Source organism: Orcinus orca, chromosome 6 (genome assembly GCF_937001465.1).
Source record: "Orcinus orca chromosome 6, mOrcOrc1.1, whole genome shotgun sequence".
NCBI classification, from domain to species: Eukaryota; Metazoa; Chordata; class Mammalia; order Artiodactyla; family Delphinidae; genus Orcinus; species Orcinus orca.
Genome location: NC_064564.1, coordinates 108,698,044 through 108,710,437, shown reverse-complemented (window position 1 = coordinate 108,710,437; position 12,394 = coordinate 108,698,044). Strand labels below are relative to the sequence as shown.

General features: G+C 39.6%; 1 protein-coding gene across 4 annotated transcripts in view; it reads right to left on the bottom strand.

The window, feature by feature from the left end:
* RABGAP1 (RAB GTPase activating protein 1) overlaps positions 1-12,394 on the bottom strand; it is a 159,455-nt gene that overhangs the window by 109,127 nt on the left and 37,934 nt on the right. For 3 of the 4 annotated variants that reach the window (XM_012532785.2, XM_033427231.2, XM_049711435.1), the window contains one exon: positions 825-1,059. In XM_012532785.2, the coding sequence (XP_012388239.1) occupies positions 825-1,059 (235 nt within the window). Of the gene's footprint in view, positions 1-791; positions 1,060-12,394 lie in introns of those variants that run through there. The other variant, XM_033427232.2, reaches the window with a different exon arrangement.

Below are 12,394 nucleotides of genomic sequence, written 5' to 3'. Positions count from 1 at the left end.
GTCTCAATCCCAAATCTAAACGGTGACCTGAGACTCAGATCTGATTTACCTTTCTGACTCCTCTAATTTGTTTTGACTTTATAATTTACATTTAGATCAAAAATACATTTAGTATTTTACTACCCTGAAAAATCCTATCTCTGTCTTCTTTCTGATCTGCTGTTATAATTATTTTTCTCATTCATCATTGTAGCTACTCTATCATGTTCTCTCAGTCCCCTTGCTTTCCCTTTCCCAATAAACATCTACAGTTTTAACACCCTACTTTCCCCAAAGCCTTTATAATTGCCTTTTTTCTCCTTCCTTGCTACGTCTTTCAGCTCCCTTTTTTCAACTTGACAACTATTCCCGCCAAGCTATTAAAGGCCTGGGGCAAACATCTCTTCACCAAGCATTATTCCTCTATTTCTCCAACACTATACTCAAATTCCTTCTTTCCTGGAAAAAGATCCTTAAATACTCTTAAGACTCCCTCAATGTCTTATAGCTACTGTTTCTCTTTCTGTGGTATAAATGACATACATTTAGAGTGGACATATGTATATGTATAATTGATTCACTTTGCTGCACACCTGAAACTAAAACAACATTGTAAATCAACTCTATCCCAATAAAAAATTTTTTTAAACTGACATACATTTAAAGGGAAATCAGAATAGTACATACATTTACTCTTCTCACATCCCCCTAAATCTAGAATCTGAAGATTCTAGAGAACATAGATAATGGTTTTTGCTCGCTTTGAATCAAACCTAGTACAGAATGGACACTCAAATATTAAAAACAATAACCTTCAGTTATGCAAGCAATGCAGCAATCCTAACCTCCTTGTCCAGGTTTCACTGGCAGGCTCATCTCTGGTTTCTGGAGCCCTACTAATGACACAGGGTTAATGGTGGATGAAGCTGAGAGTTGATTAGAAAGAGGCCCATCTCCTTCGCCATCCAATTGTGACCTTTCCACAAGCTCCTTGTCCCCTGGCTGGTCGTCCATTGGAGGATCCATCAGCACATCTGCTAGCTCTTTTTGCAGCTGCTGTTCACTTCCATTCCCTATAATCTAAGGGTCACAAATATATGCAATCAACAAAATGAGAGAGGCCAGTACTGATTTAAATGGGTCCACATCTAGAGAAAATCATCAGCAATTCTTTTGATATACAGATATCTTCTGAATGTCTTTAAAAAACAGAATAAATCAAGATTTATAATAAATAAGAGCTGCAGCTGCTCTCTTAATTCATACAGCTTTTCATGAAAAAGTGTATAGTGAATTTGAGACCAATACCCAGAAATATATGTGATAGTCTGTCAATTTTATTAAAAGTTTTCTACAGTGTCCTAAACTAATTAACAACTAAAATATTTGTAATTTTACTTGTATGATGAGAAATAAAGCTTGTTAAGAGGAGAAGCTTCTCGGACTTGCCTGGTGGCGCAGTGGTTAAGAATCCACCTGTCAATGGAGGGGACACGGGTTTGAGCCCTGGTCCAGGAAGATCCCACATGCCGCGGAGCAACTAAGCCCATGCGCCACAACTACTGAGCCTGTGCTCTAGAGCCCACAAGCCACAACTACTGAGCCTGCGTGCCACAACTACTGAAGCCCGCGCGCCTAGAGCCCATGCTCCGCAACAAGAGAAGCCACCACAATGAGAAGCTCGCACACCAAAACGAAAAGTAGCCCCTGCTCGCCACAACTAGAGAAAGCCCACGCACAGCAACAAAGACCCAACACAGCCAAAAGTTAATTAATTTTAAAAAAGAGAAGCTTCTCTTATGCTTAAGGGAAAATGTGTTTGCTCCCGAAAATTATCAGTAGAAACATACTTATTAGGTAGTAAATCATCACATGCATTTTTACCACCCTTGCTATAAGTTAAGTCTCCTGTATTTCTGAGGGAGACTTCGCTGACATAAATAGTTCTTAAAGTTCTGAGACATTTGAATAAAGCTGGGGAGATGTACGTATAAAATGACCCTGAGGAACAGAACCCTTTTCAACGTCAAGTATTTTTCTAGAGTCATGATGGTTTATTATTAGTTGCTCAACAAGGAAGTAAACAAGTGCAGAATCAGGTGGAGAATCAGGTGCCCAACGCTAAGGAAAACCACAAGTGACAAAACCCAGTATTGTCACCAAATGCTTATTCAAGAAATACTAGAAAAATTAACAAGAGAATTAATTTACGAAAAGGAAATCATGATGAAAAAAAAGTGTGCTAATTTAGGAGGGTTTCTGAAGACTAAAACCTGACAAAAAGTTAAAATGGGTGGGGCTATGAGATTGTTAAAGACAATGAGGTCTTCCCAGTAAAATTAAGACACAGTTAAGAAGCAAAATTCCAATAACAGAGGTACTCTGGACTACTAAGGAACCCAGTTCAAACATCTTTTGTAACTCTATAAAATTCAAGTCCCTTTGGCTGTAAACTATGATTGAGAAACAGTCTTAAGTCTTTTTTGCTTCATTTTCCCAAGGAAATTCTAACATGTCAGCTATTCTTGCCTTGGAAATAAGGGCCGGAGAGGTGTTCAGTCTCTGGTTTCAATGACAGCATCTGTTTTTGTGAACTTCCTTTTATATTCAGAGTTACTGCTATTGGAACTACAATTCAGTCAAATAAGTTTAACTCTTTGTTATGACTGATCCTATACATCACAAGTATAATCAAATTTCTTTTTTCAGAAGTTCTCCTTTCAAAAGTTTTTGAAAGCACCTAGAAAACAAACTAGAGCTTAGTTCTAATTAACCTCTTATTTTTTCAGAACTGGATAAGAAATACTGCAGGAATCACCTGCAGGAAATAAAAGATAGCCTAACTGAATCTAAACCATTGTCCAAGTGGAAGGAGAAATAACATAAGTAGGATATTTACAGCTCCCTAAAAACAGATGAAGAAAAGATATTAGACTCCATGTTTAAGCAATTAGTAATTATAACTGGGAAGGTTACCATTAAAGAGCAAACTAAACTGAAGACATTTTACATGCTATGAGGTACTGTTTTTTCTTTGGTATATAGGCTAAATAAACTCAAGTTTTCTTTTGGATAGGCTACCTCCACTGTAATATATTTACAAACCCTGAAAGAAACATGTTTATATGTTTGCCTTTTGTGTTTATACATGTTTATCTGCATTCTTCCCTTGTTTATAAAGTCTGTAAACGTAAGAACTGCCTTCTATTTCCTTAACTCTTCCTTAAAGGGTAGGAAAAAGTAATGCACACACACAAAAATGATTTTTAAAAGCTGCTTAAAAATAGCAACCTAACTGATGCTTTGAATAATTAGGTCCAATACAGTACTCAGCACTTACCATGTTAGATCATTTGTGCACCTTCAATCCAATTTCAAACTTAACTATCTGTCACATAATTTAATACTTATCTCAATTAAGTTTTTTGTTTTTTAAAAGACAGTCAATTAATCTTCCCTAGGCTAATCTGGGAAACACTCAGCAATGCTTTTCAAGGTTCTCAAGCTTTGGCATGCCTAAGAATCACCTGGTGAACTTGTTGAAACACAATCTGTTGGGCCCTAACAAGAATTCCCATTCAGTAAGGCTGGGATGGGCCTGATAATTTGAATTTTTAAAAAGTTTCCAGGAGATGGTGATGCTGCTAGTCTGGAGACCACACTCTAAGAACCAACCTTAGATTAATGGTTCTTAACCATGACTAAACAACACAATTACCAATATCACCAGGGAGCATGTTAAAATTAAAATACCTGATCCTCCCTCTATCCCCTCACCTCCTACCCTAGCAACTAAATCAGTCTCAGAGATAAAGCCTTGGCATATGCATTTTCAAGAACTTCCACAGGTGATTTACAAAACAAGTGGCAGGCCAGATTAGGCCAGCAGGCTATAGTTTGTTAACCCCTCGTATAAATGAACAGCTTAAATCAGCAACTGCTTGTCTGACTTCTTGTCATAACAAAAATAAACTCATTATTAGTAGGGCTTTCTGTTCCTTGCTGCCAACAGCATTCCTAACAGATACCACGATGATCTCTAAAATAAATGTAGTTGCAGGTAAAGTAATCAAGACACGGTATTAGTGAAAGGACAGATAATACAGAACAAGGAAACAAAATAGAATCCAGAAATAGACCCACACATACATGGCCAATTGGTTTCAACAAAGTTGGCCAGATAATTCAACAGAGAAAGGTAATAAAATAAAACAAATGGTGGTGGAACAATTAACTTGACATCATACATATGCAAAAACATCAATCTCTTTATGTCACATACAAAATTAATGCAAAATGGACTGCAGATCTAAATGTAAATCCTAAAACTATAATATTTACAGAAGAAAACACAGGAAAAAATCTTTGTAATTCTGGGACACAAAGATTTCTTAGGACACAAAAAGTATGCATAAAAGAAAAAAATGAAACGCACTTTATTAAACTAGAAACTGCTGCTTGGAAGACACTGTTCACAGAATGAAAAGACAAGCCGCAGACTTCAAGAAAATATTTACAAATCATATGTCTGATGAAGGAATTATATCCAAAATATCCACAGAATTCTTATAACTCAATAATAAAACAAGCAACCCAATTTAAATAAAGGGCATTTCACGCAAGAAGACAATGCAAATAAGCATTTGAAAGAAACTCAGTATCATTAACCATTAGGGAAACTGACACCACTATAGGATGCCGATATACACCTATAAGAATGGCTAAAATTAAAAACAAAACAATCCTGAAAATACCAAGCGCTGGCAAGAATGTGGAGCAACTGAAAAACTCTCATACACTGCTGGTGGGAATACAAAATGGTACAGTCACTTTATGTAAATTTTATAAAGTTAAACATACACTTATCTATGACTCACTCCTAGGTGTTTACCCAAGAAAAATAAAAATACATGTCTATACAAAGACCTGTCTGTGAATGTTTATAGCAGCATTATTCATAATTGCCAAAAACTGAATACAAAGTAAATGTTTATCAGTTGGTGAATGGATAAACAAACTGCCACTGATACTAAAATAACATGGATAAATCTCAAAAGCATTATTCTAAGTAAAAGAAGTGGACACAAAAGGCTATATACTGTATGATTCAATTTACATGGCATTCCAGAAAAGGCAAAACTATAGAGACAGAAATCAGATCACTGATTGTCAGAGGCTGGGAAGGGGAAAGATGAATGACTAAAAAGAACTATAAAGGGACTTTCTGGAGTAATGAAAATATTCTGTATCTTGACTGTGGTGGTCGTGGTGATTACGTAAGAGTTTACATTCATTAAAGGTCATAGAACTGCATACCTAAAAGGGCTGTATTTTACTGTGTGTAAATTTTACCTCAATAGACTTAAACTTGGAAGGGGATATTCATAGCGGGAGAGGCTATGCATGTGTTGGGGCAAAGGTTATATGGGAAATCTCTGTACCTTCCTCTCAATTTTGCTGTGAATCTAAAACTGCTCTTTTAAAAAAGGCTATTTTTTTTAAATAGAAAAAAAATGTGGTTTCTATGAAAGATGCAATTTGAGAACACAACTGTTCCTTTTCTCTACATGCCCCTCAAAAGGTGTTCGTCCAGGATTCTGTTTTTGGCAATAACTTCATTTTACAGATTTTCCTGTGCCATTTCATCCAATCCCAATGATACATAAACAATCCCTAACATACATCTACAACCCCTCCCTGTCTAATGGACAGACACCTTCAGCTAGATACTCCAAACTTACGTCAAAACTTAACTCTAATTCTCTTCCTGTATCTTTAAAAAAAAAAATTAATGAATTGCACTACTTTCCACTCAGTTACCAAATGAAGGATTACAGTCATCCTTCACTCCTCTCATTTCCACACTACTCACAAACCCTACTGCTCCTTGCTCAACTGCCCATTATTTTCCTTCTGTCTCTCTGCATAGCTAACACCATAGGAATCTCTTTCATTTTATATAAGCCTACCTACTGGAAAGGTAGTAGTTTCCCTGCCTTCTTTCTCACTCCCCTCTGATTTATCATGCATATGGCCATTCAAATTACAAGTGCAAATCTTAGTTCTGATCAAGCACTGCCTTATTTTTATACCCTCCCATGTTTCCTCAATGTCCATAAGATAATGCCCATATTCATTACTATGTTCTATGAGTTTCTCACAACTCTGCCCAATTTACTTTTCCATCTCTTATCTGTCACATCAAACTACTCAAACTCCCCAAGACACACCATAAACCTTTAAATATCTAGACTTTGCACAGACCGTTCCCTTTCCTGGAAAGCCTTCCTCTCCTTTGCCTTTCTACTCTTAAAGACCAAGCTTAAATTCTGTTACCTCCTCTGAGAGATCTTAAGCCTGATATATGCGGTTTAATCACTCCCTCCTTAGAGAGTGCTATCAAAATATTAGTATACTTGTTTATTCCAGCATTGCTACTTGTTTTAGAGAATATTTGCTTAGTGGGCCTCTTCAACCAGACTGGGCATTATTAGATAGCAGAGACTGTTTCTTCAATTATCTTTATATTCCCAAAGCTTTGGGTAGCTGAGGGTACAGAGTATATCTACAATACATGTTTAATGAACTGAATTTTATAAATGCCAAGAATAAAAGCCAAAGTATTCTTTTACCCAATTTGGATATTGGGTGTTCTACAGATTTTGGTTTAGTGCTAGAAAAGGAAATCTGAAAGATTTTAGCTTTGTTAATGACTTAAAAATAAAACAAAAACAAATACCATTTCCTATTATGAGTGTCATTAAAGTATCATTAAACCTGAACATTTTATTTATAAGTGTCATTAAAGTTTAACATTTACCATAAGAATACTGGGCAGGACCAAATAGCATGCTACAAAACGCAAACAATTATCTTTATTTTGAAACCCAAAAAAGACTTCTAACTTAATTTAGCCCAAATATAAAAATAAAAAAGCAAAGCCGATATGTAGAGATAATACAACTAAGAATCATATTTAGATTTGTGTTCATCTCCATGTAATCTTTAAGAAGAGGAAGGGAGAGTTCTTTAAAATACTCCTGAATTGAGAAGAAAAAAAGCATTAAATAGCCAAACATAGACATGAATGTTTGCAAGGACAGAGACTATTCAGTGAATGATTTATTCATAATTCTACTTACAAAGTAGAGTAGTGGTAAACAAATCAAAAACAAAAAACACAACTGGAACAAGAGTTGGCTTGTGGCACAACTCCAGGGGGCACCATTCACATCACAGGCTATGTGAACAGCACCCCCCTGGGATTGCACGTGTAGCTTACACAACTGTACTTAGTAGTCCTACTTGGGCTCCACAATAAGACAGATCTGAGTTGGGGACATGCCTCTAACACTAACTCTATTGGCTATGGACAAATTAACCTCTAGAAGCCACAACTGTCTCATCTCTAAAATGAGAATGTTGGACTTCCCCGGTGACACAGTGATTAAAAAATCCACCTGCCAATGCAGGGGACACAGGTTCGATCCCCGGTCTGGGAAGATCCCACATGCCGTGGAGCAGTTAAGCCCGTTCACCACAACTACTGAAGCCCACATGCCACAACTACTGAGCCCACGTGCTGCGACTACTGAAGCTCACGTGCCCAGAACCCGTGCTCCGCAACAAGAGAAGCGACCTCAACGAGAAGTCCGCGCACTGCAATGAAGAGTAGGCCCTGCTCGCTGCAACTAGAGAAAGCCCGCACTCAGCAACGAAGACCCAGTGCAGCCAAATAAATAAATAAAATGAGAATGTTAATACCTATCTCACAAGACTGTCATGGTTCAATGATTCAGTAATATGATCATTGGACACTTATTATTTACATTATAGGCAGGCACTGATTCGTGATTTTTATAGGGATTGTCTCACTTCTCACATCACATCACCTGCCAACTAGTAAGCATCCAACTAATATCTCCCTACCCAACTTTCAACTATTTCTAAATAAACTCTGGTCCACCTACGGGAGGTGAAGCGAAAAAAACAAATAATGGGCTTCCCTTTATTAAGCCCAAATAATGGGCTTAACCACGCAGCGGTTGAGAGTCTGCCTGCTGATGCAGGGGACACGGGTTCGTGCCCCGGTCCGGGAAGATCCCACATGCCGCAGAGCGTGAGCCATGGCTGCTGAGCCTGCGCGTCCGGAGCCTGTGCTCCGCAACGGGAGAGACCACAACAGTGAGAGGCCTGCATACCTCAAAAAAAAAAAAAAAAAAAAACCAAAAAAAACAACAAATAATAACTTTTAAAAAAGTAGTTCTTCCACTTTCCTTGGCCCAAAGAAAACTAAGAACACACCCACTTTTTATGTGCAAAAGAAGCATTACTGGAATAACATCTGTCCTTTCTAAATAATATCAAATAAAGGTAACAATTTGAATGGTAGAATTGGCTACAAGCCCATTTCCTTGAGAGCAAAACTGCATTTATGGAATCAAAGGACAAAATGTTCCAAAGGCAATAGCCAGTCATTTCCTGGTCTTAATTTTCTGCTTCTAACTTTATAGCTCCTGTTTCCCTTCACTGCAACAATACCAACTAGGCTCTACTTGATTTACCAGTTATAAAAAGCTACTTTAGGCAGTTTGAGATGCTTTTACAGTAGAGATTTTATGTCTTCAAGAAAGCATGCTTAGGAAATGAAAGTGTGTGCTAGAAAAATCCACAATCAGAAAATTAAAGATAAATTCCTGATGATCTACAGTTCCCACTACTTGTGTCATACTGCAGTGAAAATACAAATGAAAATGGTTCAAACTAAGTAATTTTACTCAGTTTCAGAGTAAGAGCTGAACCATTTCAAAACAAGTATATAAATCTCGTCTTATCAGAAAGCAAGGCACAGGGCTTCCCTGGTGGCGCAGTGGTTAAGAATCCGCCTGCCAATGCAAGGGACACGGGTTTGAGCCCTGGTCTGGAAGATCCCACATGCCGTGGGGCAACTAAGCCCGTGTGCCACAACTAATGAGCCTGCACTCTAGAGTCCGCGAGCCACGACTACTGAGCCCATGTGCCAAACTACTGAAACCCGCACGCCTAGACCCCGTGCTTCACAACAAGAGAAGCCACTGCAATGAGAAGCCTGCGCACCGCAACAAAGAGTAGCCCCCAGGGCTTCCCTGGTGGCGCAGTGGTTGAGAGTCCGCCTGCCAATGCAGGGGACACGGGTTCGTGCCCTGGTCTGGGAAGATCCCAAATGCCGCGGAGCGGCTGGGCCCATGAGCCACGGACGCTGAGCCTGCGCGTCCAGAGCCTGTGCTCTGCAACGGGAGAGGCCGCAACAGTGAGAGGCCCGCGTACTGCAAAAAAAAAAAAAAAAAAAGAATAGCCCCCACTCACCGCAACCAGAGAAAAGCCCGTGCGCAGCAACAAAGACCCAATATAGCTAAAAATAAAATAAATAAAAATTAAAAGCAAGGCACAAAAAAATCAGAAGCCCAATTTGGATACTGGAAAGCACAGTAACTAATCTCAAAGGCACTCACAGATTCTTTCTGTGATCTTTGATAAATCACTTTGTGCCTCATTTATAAACCACAGTTGTTCTGAAAATCCATCTCTTTATCTTACTATATAAAAGAAGGACCAGAAAAACAAACTAAAATTACCGTTAGGAATTATTAACATTAATTTAAAAAGGGAAAGGAACAGAACCTTGTGAATTCATCTTTAAAAGTCAACTGGGGGCTTCCCTGGTGGCACAGTGGTTGAGAGTCCGCCTGCCGATGCAGGGGACACGGGTTCGTGCCCCGGTCCGGGAAGATCCCACGTGCCGCGGAGCAGCTGGGCCCGTCAGCCATGGCCGCTGAGCCTGCGCGTCCGGAGCCTGTGCTCCGCGACGGGACAGGCCACAGCAGTGAGAGGCCCGCGTACCACAAAAAAAAAAAAAAAAAAAAAAAAAAGTTAACTGGGACTTCCCTGGTGGCTCAGTGGTTAAGAATCTGCCTGCCAATGCAGAGGACCTGGGTTCGATCCCTGGTCCAGGAAGATCCCACATGCCACGGAGCAACTAAGCCCATGCACCACAACTACTGAGCCTGTACGCCCTAGAGCCTGCACGACGCAACTCTTGAGCCCATGTGCCGCAAACTACTGAAGCCTGCGTGCTGCAACTACTGAATCCACGTGCTGCAACTACTGAAGCCTGCGCGCCTAGAGCCCGTGCTCCGCAACAAGAGAAGCCACCGCAATGAGAAGCCTGCGCACCACAACGAACAGTAGCCCCTGCTCGCCGCAACTCGAGAAAGCCCGTGCGCACCAACGAAGACCCAACACAGCCAAAAAAACCCAAAAAAACTGTCAATTGAAGAAGGACCCAAAATACTTATGAATGTTTTGCTAAATAATGGGATTATGGCTAGGTTTTACTTACTTTTCTTATTGTCTGAGTTTTCTAAATTAAGCATATATTATTTTTATAATTACAGAAAAAAATGACAAAAAGGCTATTCACATCTTGGGAGAAAAAGAAAAGCAAGCACATTCAATTCTACTGCATGCAGTGGTCCCCACTCCAGGCTCTTTCAAGCCTCTTGATCTTTCCACATGTCACAGACTCTCTTCTTTGGGAAATTCTTAATGACTCTTTAATGCTCTGCCGAATTGTTACCTACTCTATGAAAACCTTTCTTTTCTTCTTCAGGCAACAATTATGTTCTCATATAATTCTGCTCATATCTATATTCCAGCAATTGATGCATTTTGTCATGATGACATATTTACTTAAGTGTCTCCCCCGCCACCAGTCTGATCCCCTTAATTAAACTCTGTGTTCATGGTTCACTAACTTTGCTTGAATAAAAGATCTGCATTTTTGGGGCTTCCCTGGTGGCGCAGTGGTTGAGAGTCCGCCTGCTGATGCAGGGGACATGGGTTCGTGCCCCAGTCCGGGAGGATCCCACATGCTGCAGAGCGGCTGGGCCCGTGAGCCATGGCCGCTGAGCCTGCGCGTCCGGAGTCTGTGCTCCACAACGGGAGAGGCCCCAACAGTGAGAGGCCCGTGTACCGCAAAAAAAAAAAAAAAAAGATCTGCATTTTAGAGGACAAGATCAACTGACTCCAATACAATTTCAGAAACTGAGTCAGAAGATTAGTCTAGGCATTACTAAGTGAGAAGGAGTGACTTCTGTATCTGCTAACTACTTTAATAAAGCCTGGCAACTTTTCTCAACCAAAATAATGTCAGCTGGATTTTTCAAGAAGAAAACTCCATGAAGATTAAAAAGCTTAAAAAATCCTCTAACTGAATTTTCTGCCTCAGCAGTACTATCTCATCAATGTACCCCAACCAACATTTAAAGAGTATCTTTGGCTAAGAGCTAAAGGGTGTAAGATTCCTACACCAGGGAAGTGAAGCAGAGAAAATGCAACATGTTCTGAACTTATGGAAAATTCTCAGATTTTGATGTGAGTTGTCATAAACATTTCATAAAGAAAAATACCTGTGTTTTTAATAACTACACTATCACATAAAGCTTTCCTTTAAAGGGTTTAACTGAAGCATTATCCTCTCTGAGAAGCCTTCCCCCTGACTCCTCCCCCAAGCTGAGATAAGTTTCTACCTGCTCTGTTCTATAGCATCCTTTTGTTAACCTTTATCACAGCACTGATCTAATTATACTCATGTTGAAAATTAAATATGGCCACAAAATCTCTACAGTTCCTCCATCAAGAGATATAGTCTATTTCTCTAATCCCATGAATGTGGGCTGGCATTGTGGCTTGCTTTTCTACAACAGAATGTGGTAGAAGTGACATCATGTAACTTATAAGCTTTAGCCTTAAAAGAGGTCTTACAGCTTTCACGTCTGCCCTAAGACCACCATGCTGTGAAGAAGCCTAAGTTGAAAACCACATGGAAAGAGAGACCCAGTCAAGCCCAGTCCCCAGCCAACGCACCAGCTAAATGAAGTTGTATGACCCTAAGCAAGACTAGCAAAACTACCCAGTCAATCCATAAAATGAGAAATAATAGTTTTTCAAACCTGAGTTAGTTTGTTACAAAGCAAAGACTAGTAGAAATCACTGCAACAACATTTTTAACAAGTGTCATCTACCCTAAGCTATAAGCATCTTGAGGACATGAACTATGTCCTATTCATCTTGATTCTCATTCAGCCTTTTAAGAACTACTCTTTGGCTGTGATGTTCTACAGTTTCACTGTCATCCTGGTTGGGACTCATTCTGTTTTTTTAAGCTGAGGGTTTATATCCTTTATCACTTTCGGAAGATATTCAGCTATTATACCAATTTCCTTCTCCCTCATTCTATTCTTTTTTTTTTGGTTGCACTGCGCGGCATGCAGGATCTTAGTTCCCCGACCAGGAATCCAACCCGTGACCCCTGCAGTGGAAGCACGGAGTTCTAACCACTGGACCGTCAGTGGTCCCCCCTCCCTCATTCGATTTT